This window comes from Pleurodeles waltl, chromosome 11, assembly GCF_031143425.1.
Source record: "Pleurodeles waltl isolate 20211129_DDA chromosome 11, aPleWal1.hap1.20221129, whole genome shotgun sequence".
Taxonomy (NCBI): Eukaryota; Metazoa; Chordata; class Amphibia; order Caudata; family Salamandridae; genus Pleurodeles; species Pleurodeles waltl.
The window spans coordinates 924761443-924775747 of NC_090450.1; the positions used below are offsets into that span (position 1 = coordinate 924761443).

General features: G+C 43.5%; 1 protein-coding gene across 8 annotated transcripts in view; it reads right to left on the bottom strand.

The window, feature by feature from the left end:
* The window catches only part of PITPNM2 (phosphatidylinositol transfer protein membrane associated 2), an 832934-nt gene that overhangs the window by 259177 nt on the left and 559452 nt on the right, over nucleotides 1-14305 (bottom strand). For all 8 annotated transcript variants that reach the window (XM_069214977.1, XM_069214974.1, XM_069214975.1 and 5 more), the window contains exon 9: nucleotides 13622-13726. In XM_069214977.1, the coding sequence (XP_069071078.1) occupies nucleotides 13622-13726 (105 nt within the window). The remainder of the gene's footprint in view (nucleotides 1-13621; nucleotides 13727-14305) is intronic.

Sequence of the window (14305 nt, forward strand, 5' to 3'; positions counted from 1 at the left end):
AGTGTGACAATGCAGAACATGGTAATCCTCACATGTAAGTCCAAGATAGTCTGTCTCCATCAGGCAGGGGCCCCAACCAGGGCTGGTGTTTGGATCTGCTCAGTATGGTTGTAGTAGTAGCCACCGGCGGCTTTGCATTGATAGAGGGGTGGTTCTTGAGGATAGTTGGGGTGGTAAGTGTGTTCAGGTCAAGGGAGGAGAGAGTTCCATTGGAGAGCACATGGAAAGTAAGTGGGGGTGGTTGAACCTGTCTTTGGTGCAGTGAGGTGTTGCTGGTTTTGCAAACAGACACTGAGTTGAGGTGTAGATGGTGACAAGCTGGGATTGGAGAAGCAACAGGGTGGCAGACGTTGGTTACATTCTCCATGGGTGAGAAGTAACACTTTGAGTGGGGAAAGTGGCACCCATCCTCTCTGAACAGCATCACTACTGCAGTACCTGCTCCCTCCCTGACTTCTTGACAGCAATAGTAGGCCACAGAGTTGGCCTACTGCTGTGAACACATGTATTATTGATCTACAGCTGCATTCCTAAACAGAAGGGCGTCAATAGGACACCTCACTCCCTAGAGATCTGAAAAAGTCACTAAATGTCATCCCACCAGCCATGTGTCACCAATGAACTCTTACATGTGCGTAGCTCCACCCCTGCCACCCAACGGTGTTAGAGAGCAAGTTAATTAATACAATTTTGAAGAATTAAAGTACTAATTAAAGGAGTAGAATGAGTTTTAAAAGTCTGTTTTGAAATAAACGTGTGTTTAAAATGTGCAACGTGTAAAGTGGCAAAGATGGCGAACACCATAAACCGAAAATGTTTAATAATGAATAATAATGATTAATGTAGAAATGTTTCATAATATATTAATTGGGATTAACATGAACACTAATGTAAATGAATTAAATTATTATTTGGTTTAAATGTGGAATTACATGTTTTATTAAACGTGGGCCTACACAAAGAGGCCTAAAGCTAATTATACGTTTTAAAAGGCTTGTGTAATGTTTTTGTGTGTCAGTGGTTTCTAGAAGCTCACTGTTCATTGTTCACACTTGCTGACCTCACATAATATTTCAAATGTTTAGTGAATAGATTTTCAATATCCTGGGCAGATCGCATATTGTGGAAAAGTTATGTTCCTCTGCTGTAACTTTTGTTTAATCTTGTACTTCCTGGGATGAGATAATGTGTACACAGAGCAATGATTCTCATTTCTCATGTAAAACCTGCAACAATTGTATTCTTTTGTGGAAACTGGTGACTGCAGTGAGAGAAGATGGTCCAATCGTTAATGGAGAAAATGAAGAAAAGATACTTCTGAAACATGGAGAGAAGTTAATTGGTTCTGACCTAAACCATCCCATAGCATTCTAGTTAGTTGATTTCTATGGTTTTAATATAGCAAAGTCTAGATGATATAAGTTTAGAATTTTCAGATTCTTTCTAACTTTCAGTGAATACAGTTCTACGTTCTACTCTATTGTGTTATTAATGGTTCAGTTACAATAAGGCCAAACATTACTGAACTGTTTCTCTTGTTCATGTCCTGATTAAGTGAAGACTGAAGATGCTCTATTGAAGAAGACTATGCTGCTTCCTGATCCAATCCATTAAGGAGAGGTATAAAATGTGCATTTGTCTTTTGCAGGTCTTTATGTTTTCTCTCTTTTAGAAATCCAACCACTATTTTGGTTAGCCCCCTAGATAGATGTTTTCCAAATTAAATGTGTCTGCTTTTTCTTTTTGCATGTTAGTCTCAACATGTGTCTCTAAATAGCGGGATAGCTAAGAATGTCATGTCCTAATTTGAAATGAACTGTTGTTGCTTTGTCTGTGTTGACTAAATGTATTCAGTCTCAATATTGAAAATGTCACTTACCCAGTGTACATCTGTTCGTGGCATTAGTCGCTGCAGATTCACATGTTTGGCACAGTCCGCTGCCTGGTGTTGGGCTCGGAGTATTCCAAGTTGTTTTTCTTCGAAGAAGTCTTTTTGGTCACGGGACCGAAGGACTCCTCCCTCCTCGGCTCCATTGCGCATGGGCGTCGACTCCATCTTAGATTGTTTTCCCCGCAGAGGGTGAGGATGGAGTTGTTTGGTATAAATAGTGCCCATGCAATGGAGTGAATATGTATGTACGATAAGAGTTTCTAATAATTATTTACAAATGTTCAGATGTTTAAGATTTATGATCTACTTCTAAACGGCTACAGGCTTCCCGGGGAGGTGGGAGGGTACATGTGAATCTGCAGCGACTAATGCCACGAACAGATGTACACTGGGTAAGTGACATTTTCAGTTCGATGGCATATGTTGCTGCAGATACACATGTTTGGCATAGACTATAAAGCAGTTACCTCCCCTAAAAGCGGTGGTTTAGCCTGTAGGAGTTGAAGTAGTTTGGAATAATGTTCTTAGTACAGCTTGGCCCACTGTAGCTTGTTGTGCATTTAGTACGTCTACACAGTAGTGTTTAGTAAACGTATGAGGCGTAGACCAGGTTGCAGCCTTACATATTTCGCTCATAGGAATGTTTCCTAGAAAGGCCATTGTAGCACCTTTCTTTCTGGTTGAGTGTGCCTTTGGTGTAATAGGCAATTCTCTTTTGGCTTTAAGATAGCATGTTTGAATGCATCTGACTATCCATCTAGCAATGCCTTGTTTAGAGATTGGATTTCCTATGTGTGGTTTTTGAAAAGCTATGAACAGTTGTTTTGTTTTCCTGATTAGCTTTGTTCTGTCAATGTAATACATTAGTGCTCTTTTGATGTCTAATGTATGTAGTGCCCTTTCAGCCACAGAATTTGGTTGTGGGAAGAACACTGGCAATTCTACTGTTTGATTTAAATGGAATGGTGAGATTACTTTTGGCAGAAATTTTGGATTTGTTCTTAGAACTATTTTATTGTTGTGTATTTGAATAAATGGTTCTTGTATGGTAAATGCCTGTATTTCACTTACTCTTCTGAGGGATGTGATTGCAATGAGAAATGCGACCTTCCAGGTTAGATATTGCATTTCACAGGAATGCATGGGTTCGAAAGGTGGACCCATGAGTCTTGTTAAGACGATGTTAAGATTCCATGAAGGAACTGGTGGTGTTCTTGGTGGTATAATTCTTTTTAGCCCTTCCATGAATGCTTTAATAACTGGTATTCTAAATAGAGACGATGAATGAGTAGTTTGTAGGTAAGCAGATATTGCTGCGAGGTGTATTTTTATAGATGAAAAAGCGAGATTTGCTTTTTGCAAATGTAGTAAGTATCCTACTATGTCTTTAGTAGAGGCATGTAATGGTTGTATTTGATTGGCATGGCAGTAGTAAACAAATCTTTTCCACTTAGATGCATAGCAGTGTCTAGTGGAAGGTTTTCTAGCTTGTTTTATGACCTCCATGCATTCTTGTGTGAGGTCTAAGTGTCCGAATTCTAGGATTTCAGGAGCCAAATTGCCAGATTCAATGATGCTGGGTTTGGATGCCTGATCTGTTGTTTGTGTTGTGTTAACAGATCTGGCCTGTTGGGTAGTTTGACATGCGGTACTAGTGAAAGGTCTAGTAGAGTTGTATACCAAGGTTGTCTTGCCCATGTGGGTGCTATCAGTATGAGTTTGAGTTGGTTTTGACTCAACTTGTTTACTAGATATGGAAGGAGAGGGAGAGGGGGAAAAGCGTACGCAAATATCCCTGACCAACTCATCCATAGAGCATTGCCTTGTGATTCGCGGTGTGGGTACCTGGATGCGAAGTTTTGGCATTTTGAGTTTTCTTTTGTTGCGAACAAATCTATCTGGGGTGTTCCCCAAATTTGAAAGTACTTGTTCAGAACTTGGGGGTGAATTTCCCATTCGTGGACTTGTTGGTGGTCTCGCGAAAGGTTGTCTGCTAGTTGGTTTTGTATTCCTGGAATAAATTGTGCTATTAGGCGAATGTTGTTGTTAATCGCCCACTGCCAAATTTTTTGTGTTAGGAGGCACAATTGTGTTGAGTGTGTTCCTCCTTGTTTGTTTAAATAATACATTGTTGTCATGTTGTCTGTTTTGACAAGAATGTATTTGTGTGTTATTATGGGTTGGAAGGCTTTTAACGCTAGAAATACTGCTAACAGTTCTAGGTAATTGATATGAAATTTTGTTTCGTGTATATCCCATTGTCCTTGAATGCTGTGGTGATTGAGGTGTGCTCCCCACCCTGTCATGGAAGCATCTGTTGTTATAACGTATTGAGGCACTGGGTCCTGAAATGTCCGCCCTTTGTTTAAATTTTTGCTGTTCCACCATAGAAGCGAGAGGTATGTTTGGCGGTCTACCAACACCAGATTTTGAAGTTGACCCTGTGCCTGTGACCATTGTGATGCTAGACACTGTTGTAAGGGTCGCATGTGTAGTCTTGCGTTTGGGACAATGGCTATGCATGATGACATCATGCCTAGAAGTTTTAGCACAAATTTTGCTTGTATCTTTTGGTTTGGAAACATAGCACTTATTACCTTGTGGAATGCCTGCACTCTTTGTGGACTTGGAGTGGCAATTCCTTTTGATGTGTTGATGGTTGCTCCTAGATATTGTTGTGTTTGACACGGTTCTAGGTGTGATTTTGTATAGTTGATGGAAAACCCCAGTTTGTGAAGGGTTTGTATGACAAATGTGGTGTCGTTTGCGCATTTTTTTACTGTGTTGGTCTTGATTAGCCAATCGTCTAGGTAAGGGAACACATGTATCTGTTGTCTCCTGATGTGTGCTGCTACTACTGCTAGACATTTTGTGAACACTCTTGGTGCAGTTGTTATTCCGAATGGCAACACCTTGAATTGGTAATGTATTCCTTTGAATACGAACCGTAGGTACTTTCTGTGAGAAGGGTGTATTGGTATATGAAAGTACGCATCCTTTAGGTCTAATGTGGTCATGTAATCTTGCTGTTTGAGCAGTGGAATGATGTCTTGTAGTGTGACCATGTGAAAATGGTCCGATATGATGTAGGTATTTAGTGTCCTGAGATCTAATATTGGTCTTAATGTTTTGTCTTTTTTTGGAATTAGAAAGTACAGGGAGTAAACTCCTGTGTTTTTTTGTTGTACTGGTACTAACTCTATTGCATCCTTTTGCAGTAGTGCTTGAACTTCTAGTCCTAAAAGTTCTAAATGTTGTGGTGACATTTTGCGTGTTTTGGGGGGGATGTTTGGTGGGAAGTTGTGGAATTCTATGCAATAGCCATGTTGGATTATTGCTAATACCCAATTGTCTGTTGTAATCTGTTGCCAAGATTGGTAGAATTGGCTTAGTCTTCCCCCCACTGGTGTTGAGTGAAGGGGTTGCGTGACTTGAAAGTCACTGTTTAGGTGGAGGTGTTTTTGGAGTCTGGAATCTTCCCCTACTCCTTGGGAATTGACCCCCCGATATCCCCTGAAACCTCCCCTTTGGAAGGAACCCTGATATGGTGTGGTTCTTGTTTGTTGGCTGGTGGTGTCTGTGGGTTGGCCACGAAACCCCCCTCTAAATGGAGTTTTTCTGAAAGAGCCTCTGCTCTGCGGGGAGTAGAGTGCGCCCATGGCCTTGGCCGTGTCTGTGTCCTTTTTAAGTTTTTCAATGGCTGTATCCACTTCAGAGCCAAACAGTTGTTTCTCGTTGAAGGGCATATTAAGGACAGCCTGCTGGATTTCAGGTTTGAAGCCTGAAGTGCGTAGCCAAGCGTGTCTCCTTATGGTGACAGCAGTGTTGACTGTTCTTGCTGCAGTATCGGCTGCGTCTAGTGAAGAGCGGATTTGATTGTTTGAGATCGTTTGTCCCTCTTCCACTATTTGCTGCGCCCTTTTTTGGTATTCCTGGGGAAGATGGTCTACGAGAAGTTGCATCTCGTCCCAGTGTGCGCGGTCATATCTGGCCAGCAGCGCTTGTGAATTTGCGATGCGCCACTGGTTGGCTGCCTGTGATGCTACTCTTTTCCCTGCCGCATCAAATTTTCGGCTTTCTTTGTCCGGAGGTGGGGCGTCGCCAGATGTATGTGAATTTGCTCTCTTGCGAGCTGCCCCTACTACCACGGAGTCAGGTGGTAACTGCGAAGTAATAAACACTGGGTCTGTGGGTGGTGGTTTGTATTTCTTATCCACCCTTGGGGTGATGGCTCTTGATTTTACGGGCTCTTCAAAAATTTGTTTTGCGTGCCGTAACATCCCTGGTAGCATTGGGAGACATTGATATTGGCTGTGTGTAGCCGAGAGGGTGTTAAATAAAAAATCATCCTCTATAGGATCGGAATGCAGTTGGACATTGTGGAATTCTGCTGCCCTAGCCACCAGTTGCGAGTATGAGGTACTGTCCTCTGGCGGTGACGGCTTTGTGGGGTATGACTCGGGATCATTGTCCGGCACTGGGGTGTCATACAGGTCCCAAGCGTCTTGATCCTGATCGTCATGACTTATGGTAGTTTGCGCTGGTGAGTGCATTTGTGGCGGTGTTTGTGCCGGCGATGCCTGTGGTGGAGAGGGCGGAGGCGTGACTTTTTTAACCACTTTGGCTTGTGGTTGTGCGTCATCCTTTGGAAGTCCGATCCTTCTTTTCCTCATGATTGGGGGAAGGGTTGATATCTTCCCTGTGTCTTGCTGGATGTACAGTCTCTTTTGTGTGTAGTCCGATTCTACACTTTGGAGCTCTTGTCCAAATCTGTGCATTTGGCCACTCATTCCTTGTTCCTCTGAGTAGGATGAAGGTGTGGTATTTTTCGGCGCCGAGAGAGAATCTTTTTTCGGTTTCGGCACCGACAGAATTTTTGTTCCTTTCGGCATGGATTCTCGGTGCCGATGTTTTTCGGTGCCGGTATTTTGTTTTTGTCTCTCGGAGCCGCTTTCTCGGCTCCGAGGTTGCTCCATGGCGGTCCCTCGACCGGAGTCGGGTGTCTTCGCTATGGGCGTGCCCTTTTTCGGCGCCTTCGACGGGTCGCCTGCTTTATGGGTTGAGCCATGGCCTGTTGGCAGTTGCGTCCCCTGGGCTTTCGGTTTGTCGATGGATTTACTTTTCGACGTCTTACTCACAGTTTGTTGCTGTTGTTCGACGTCGGAGTCTCCGGATTCTGATTCCGGAACCGAGAATGTTTCCTCTTCCTCGTCGAAACGTTGTTTTGTCGACGTGGACGCCATTTGTTGACGCCTGGCTCTTCGGTCCCGGAGTGTTTTTCTGGACCGGAAGGCTCGACAGGCTTCACAGGTATCCTCCTTGTGCTCGGGGGACAAGCACAAGTTACAGACCAAGTGCTGATCTGTATAAGGATACTTACTGTGACATTTTGGGCAGAAACGAAACGGGGTCCGTTCCATCGGCTTCGATGTCGCACGCGGTCGGGCCGACCAGGCCCCGATGGGGGATCGAAACTACCCCAAAGTCTTCCGATGATCGGTGTCGATGTACCTAACTATCCCGATACCGAACGGAACAATACCGACGCTTTCTTCCGAGATTCTGACTAACTTTCCGAACCGAAACACGGAGCGAAAAGGAATACGTCCGAACCCGACAGCGGAAAAAAACAATCTAAGATGGAGTCGACGCCCATGCGCAATGGAGCCGAGGAGGGAGGAGTCCTTCGGTCCCGTGACCAAAAAGACTTCTTCGAAGAAAAACAACTTGGAATACTCCGAGCCCAACACCAGGCAGCGGACTGTGCCAAACATGTGTATCTGCAGCAACATATGCCATCGAACATAATATTCTCTTGCTGATATTCTGTATTGTTATTCTTGAATATTTAATTATACAATTATTGGGAAGAATAAGATTCTTTGTTCCTTTCGGTCAGCCAGTGTTGTTCTTATACTTGTACCGTTTGGTTCTTCATATGATTTACGTGACGTTAGTGTTGTTAATCTAGGGAAATAAATGTTTAAACTTTACAAAACTGGTGTGGTTATTCATGGCCACATGGGTCATGTTGTGTGAATAATTAATGCCTCCACATTCAAATGTTATTTGTTTAAAATTGGTTTTGGTTGTTCTTTAATGTTAATAAATACGTTATCACAATCCTATATGAGTTCAAAGATTTGTATCGACCTCTACGGGTGATTTGATGATTACCCTGTACGTGTCACCTTATACAATAAATATAAAATTATAAAAGGCTGAACACTCCCACAACGGCAAAGTAACATACATCGCAGGCATAAACGTACTGGTTTGATGTGTGAGTCCCTTCATCTCCAAAGTGCCTCTCATGCAACCCCAACTCCTACGAAGCAGACAGTACCAACAAGCTATATGCAAACATGTCACAGTGAACAAACAACATCAAACATGCCAAGAAGAAATACTGCACTGTGTTAAGGAAGTGTGCCTAATCCCATGAATTTTACAGCCGGGTGGAGACCAAGCACAGTGCCCCACTCCCTCCCTGAGTGGCATTTCTACCCGCTCAGGAAAATCGCTGCACTTCTTTCATGCTGTGTAACAGCATGAGAGAAGCATCGTGATTGGCTGAGGAGGGAAGCACACGAGACGAGGTGGCTGGAATGGAGCGGCGAATCACCGAGGGGCAGGTAAGTCTATTTATTTTTTAAACTGCCCACCGCACCACCCGCTCCATGCGCTGACTCCTCCCTCACCCCTTCCTGGCAGCAGCTGTGTCTGCTGTTCACTCTCATCAACCAGGGTTGCATCAGCACCATAAGTGCAGGTGAGGCGACTGTGCCAGATGGGACCAGGAGCTGGGGTGCTACAGTCCCCAAATCACAACAGGGCTGCCAGACCACTCTATGTTTCCATGTAGGGCTCTCCTTTTATAATGTATTTTTTTCAAGGGTTACACTGTGTTGAACATTTATTTGTAGTTTAAACTCAACAAACAACATTATGTATAAAAACATTTTCTGAAATAACTAAAAAAATGAAATTCCAGACTAACACATAATCTTAGAGTTGTTGCATCACTCGTTGTCATCATGGATGCTGTTTGGTCTTGGGCTGTTCGCCTACAAACCATTGCTATAAGATGTCTTAGTGAATTAGTTCAAATGACATAAACCAATGCTACAACATCCATAATGAATTTGATTGCCACAATAAAGCCCAGGGCAGGAAACAATGTCTTTTACGACAAAGGGCCTGATTTAGAGTTTGGTGGATGGGGTACTCTGTTACAAATGTGACGGATATCCCGTCCGATGTATTACAATTTCCATAGGAAACCACGGGATCATAACACGGTGGATGGAATATCTGTCATATTGTGATGCAGTAATCTCATCCGCAAAACTCTAAATCAGGCCAAAGTGTTGTGACCACCCTCCAAACGTTATTCAAATTTAGAAGAATGTTAATTCAGTCATAGTCATGGGGTGGTGCAAAAAATTACACTGTAAAGGACAAATGAGGTGCATCTGTACCAGCTTAGAGTGGCTTAAAAAAACACCATAAATTGATTGCCATACTCTGTATTAGCAGCAGGCGGTGGGTGGAGTGTAGGGGGTGCATACTTTGTTCATAAAAAGTGAGTGAGGAGCAGGAAAACAGGCACAAAGAACCCAAACTGTAGGGAAAAAAAACAGAGAGAGGGAGGGAAGAGGGAGAGAAAAATAGTGCCTCGTGCACTACAAATCAATGTCCTGACATGAGGAATAATAGGATACAACACGTCCCATCAAAGCATAATGAGATGGAAATGCTTCTGGGGCAGACAAACACAAGAATAGTGAGGAAAGCCTTCAAACCAAGAGCAGACAAATGAGATAGGCGAGAAAGGCATCAAACCACCAGCAAGAAGCAGACCCAAAGCCTACTCTATGTATATATTGGACAAAAAAGGTATTGGAACAAAGGCTAAAGTAGACTGTAAGCAAGACCTAAACCAATTTCTTTCAAGAAAAGGGAAGCACTGCAGTACCAGCATGACACCATCTAGTGATACAGCAAAGTTTAGCTGCCTCATTATTAATGAACAGACAGACTTTCTTTAAAACCCTACAACACAGTGCTCCAAACTACATGTAGCAACTGTGAGGACTCGTGTGGTCCAGAGAGGAATGGATAACATAGGGCAAAACGACTTATTGTACGAATATGTGCATGAACCTCGATTCACCAAAATGCCAGGGGTTGCGGAAGTGACACCACACGCCATTTGACCTTTACTTTCACTCACAGACACATGCTTACACATGCACACACATATGCAGCCTCCTCACATAAACACACATTCACTCACAAGCACACACACAACAGACATTTAAAAAAAAGTTTTACTTCTCAGCTGCCACGGGATCGTCATATTCCATCTAATTGTACTTCACTCTTTTTTACACTAATAGTGAATGATATAACATTATTCACTATTAGTGTAATAAAAAATTGACAGAAAACAAAGAAAGTGGAGCCCCCGACAGACGTCCATAAGGATGCGCTGCCCGTGTGTTCATGGCACTGATTTTGACACTTCTGGGGCCAGCGGTCGCAAAGGCAGTGCCAGGGTCGCAAGGGGCAAGCCAGGGGTCACAGTTGTGACCCCAAATGAAGTCTATGAACATGTGGTGGAAAATGCTTTTCTGCCCATGAGAGATGACTGTCCAGTCGAAATCTAAGGTTTTTGACTTTTTTCAGATGGCAGAGGTGAGGCTCTGTAGGTCAGCCAATGGAGAAGAAAGGTGGATTTAGTGTGGTTCAGGCCCTTGCTCACAGGGCTTGACACAATTGAGGCAGAGCATGATTTGGTTCAGACGGTTTTGGCTACTTGCTTACAGGGTCCAATTCTTGGCTAGTCACAGAAACCCGCCTGTGGCTTTGGTTGGTGAAGGGTGTCACCTGGGTACGGATGAAATCCAATGTTATGAGACTTGATTATGTGAGCCACTGGGGGCATGCTTTTGTCAATTAAGTTGTGGGCTGATCCATGTGGCACTTTGCTAGTGATGGGGAATGTTTTGGCAAATAAAGTACCAAGCTTGATCAGAAGAGTCTGGTTTGCCAGAAAGGAAGCAATTCAGGTGGGAGCTCTTCCTCTGCTCTAGGCATAAGTATCTTAGCGGTTAAGGATGACCTTGCAGTTACTGTGTCAAAAGCTGCAGAGACATCCAGAATGTTTGGTGCACAGGGATGGCGTTGTTACATGAATTGGTCTTGTTCCATGGGTGCCAGAAATTCTTCCCTGATATGAGTTCAGACAGTTTCTCTCTCTAGCCTGAGGCAGACGCAAAACTGACATTTTCTCATGATAGGGGGCCTGGAAGGGAGTTTCCTGGTGAAAGTCAACTCAACGTTGGCCAAGCAAGGAAAACCCCACATTGACCAAAAGGGTTCAAGTAGGGTTCTTGAAAAGCGCTGGGGCCAAGGGTGAATTTACGTTGGTAGTTTATGTAGCAACCCACATACAGATGAGTGAATCTGAATGACTGACCAGAAAAGCTTCTAGTTTTGATTGACCTCTCTAAAGTCTCATCTTCAAAACATCACGGGTAAAAGCTAGTGGTTCGCTCTCAAACTGAGCCAAGACCAAAAACAAAACACACAGAGCACAACACGTCTCTCTTTTTTCAGAACAGGAAAGGAGACACAAACACCACAAAAAAACAATGCAAGAAAAAACAGACACATGCAACACACCGAACAGAACGACAGCATATACTCCCAGTGCTTGATTTGTAAATAAAAATGTGCCGGTGCCCAAAGCCTTTAAACACGGGGCTGCTGCAATTAAATGTGCGAATACAGAATGCTGAGGCGGCGTAATCTCGGGCCTCTTCAATTCATAGAAAGCCACTCCCTGACCCTTCAGATCACTCTTGCAGCTTTCTACTTTCTCTCTTTGTGGCGGTTTTTCGTTTTTCCCTTTATCCATCTTTCCCATATGTGTATTTTGCTCGCAGCAAATGTTTGAGACCGAAGAATAAGCTCCGGCCCTCAAAAATAAGTGCCGGTGCTCAGCCCCGGAAACAACAGGCACAAATTAAGCACTGTATACTCCACACTATTGAAAATTACTTCGAAACTAGAGAAATGAAATAGTGTTTAATTCAGGCATCTTTGAGACCCACGTGGACCCGCACATATTTTTGAACGGGTAACCTCTTGTTGTGCACTTACTACAGAAATCTCTGCCACTATGAAATAACACTTCACTCCCCTTACCACATTCAATACCACCAAACACACTATCTTGACTAATCTTCCCAACTTTTTATGTGGTTTCACCACTTTCCTGGCTCAAGAAACACTCACCACCTAGACACTTTTCTCATAACTTTTTTCCAGTCCCTACTTTAGTTCTTCTTTCTTTAAACATTCTTATAATTTTATCTCAATTCAGTGACACTATATATGGTCCTACCAATACATGCTCTTCGCTTTCTCGTTGTAACTCTCTTGCAAACGTCCCTTTCCGTACATCCTTCACAGCTGCTGATAGATGCTCTCACGAGGTAACCAATCTGGACTAACACTAGTCATCTCTTTGCGCCCCATCCAACTATCGAACATGGTTAAATCTTAACAATCCTTGTTATCAAAACATCACAAGTACAACACCCTGATACTACAGAGAATGTTGGCTCTCTACATCACACAAGTCACACAAAACCCGGCTGTGTGACAATGTGTGTGTACTTGTGAGATCTAATTCCAGGCAAAGGACCAGCTGTGGGAGACAGGAAGCAGCTTCTCAGCACACACCAGCCTGGATTTCAGGTCGAATGAATGGTCTCCATTTTGTTGAGGAAGGGGGACAGGGGATCACTGCAGGGCACTTAGAAAGGGGGCGGAGAAGCAGGGAGTTGGGGGGACATACCTGCTCACTGCAGATCCTAACAGCTGCTTAGAATACTATCCACCTTATGTGCATTATGGACTGATATTGTGTGTTTTATTGTTCTGGGTAAGGCTTGCTTGTAACCTCTGTTGTGGATGCAGCCTGCAAACTTGTCAGGAAAAAAAGTTGCATTTTTAGCCATCTATGTACCCAAACAATAAAACTTTCTAACAACTCCCAGAATGCATTAGGTTGTCGAATGAAAAGCTCAGGACTGGATACAGTGTCCTGCTGACGTGGAAGGATTTAGCATCCGTAAAAAGCAAATAGGGAGCCTGGTAGTGTTTACAATAACTCAAAATGCAGGAAGAGCATCATGGGTTGCCTCACCTTGTGTTCAAGTTTGCAAAATGTCCCCTTCATTCTGTGCTAAACGTAGTTAATAGCCCACCCTCCGTTTGTCTGTGTCTTACAGGGAACGGTAACAGTGGTCCTGCATCCTTTGCAGTTCAAAGAAAAACAACATTTTACAAAGCAAAATCAAAAGGTATGTTTGTAGGTTCACACAAGAAAGCTCACAGGGAAATTTAGCAGACCACAGAAAGTGGGTGGTAGAGACTGACCTCCCAAACATCATCTGGAAGAGGCAGACACCCAAACACCATCTGGCAGAGGCAGACATCCCAAACACCATCTGGAAGAGGCAGACACCCAAACACCACCTAGATGAGACAGACATCCCAAATACCATCTGGAAAAGGCAGACACCCCATCACGATCTGGTAGTGGCAGACATCCCAAACACCATCTGAGAGAGTCACATCCCAAACACCATCTGAGAGATGCAGACACCCCAAGCACCCGTTGGAAGCATGTTTGAATACATTGGAAATGCTCACCCTGGATATCGTCACCTTCGGGTCTTCCAATTTTGTCCATCAATTCATTTGAACTCCATTTCGAGATTTCTTTAGGGAACACTTCTTCCGTGTCTGAGAGATCCTCTGCAGAAAGGAAACAGAACAAAGTGTAACCTGCTGTCGATTCTTTGATGGTGTGTCCGTAAATGGTCATCCGAAAATGATGGACACTTAAGAATCACTTAAATGTACAGACAGATATCTCAATTCTTTTCTCTCCTTGCTTCATTTAACCATAGGGACCAGAGAGGAGGCTCAAACTCTGTTTTTAATACCAAATACCTGTGTTATGGAAGCACTCCAACAAACTAGCGTTTGTGAAGTGCCCCTTGGCTGTGATAGTCTTTCCTCTCTTTCTATTTCCAAGGTAGGCCTCGCAGTATTTTCACAAAACTGAAAGCTATGGAAGACCACAGAGAGCGGAGGGGATGTGGAAGTTCAGATGCACACCTGAACATGATGACCTCTATTCACCCAACAACTGGCACAGCTGCACCAGGCTTCATTAATGCCACGAGCACTCATGGGTTACAGGTTTTTTTTTTTTACAGAACTAACATTGGTTACAGTGCAAACTAATGCAAACGGGGCTGTAAAGAAAATTCGCAGGAGAAACAAAACTGTCCAAAGGGCCATGTAATGGATATTCTGGGCAAATCTGGG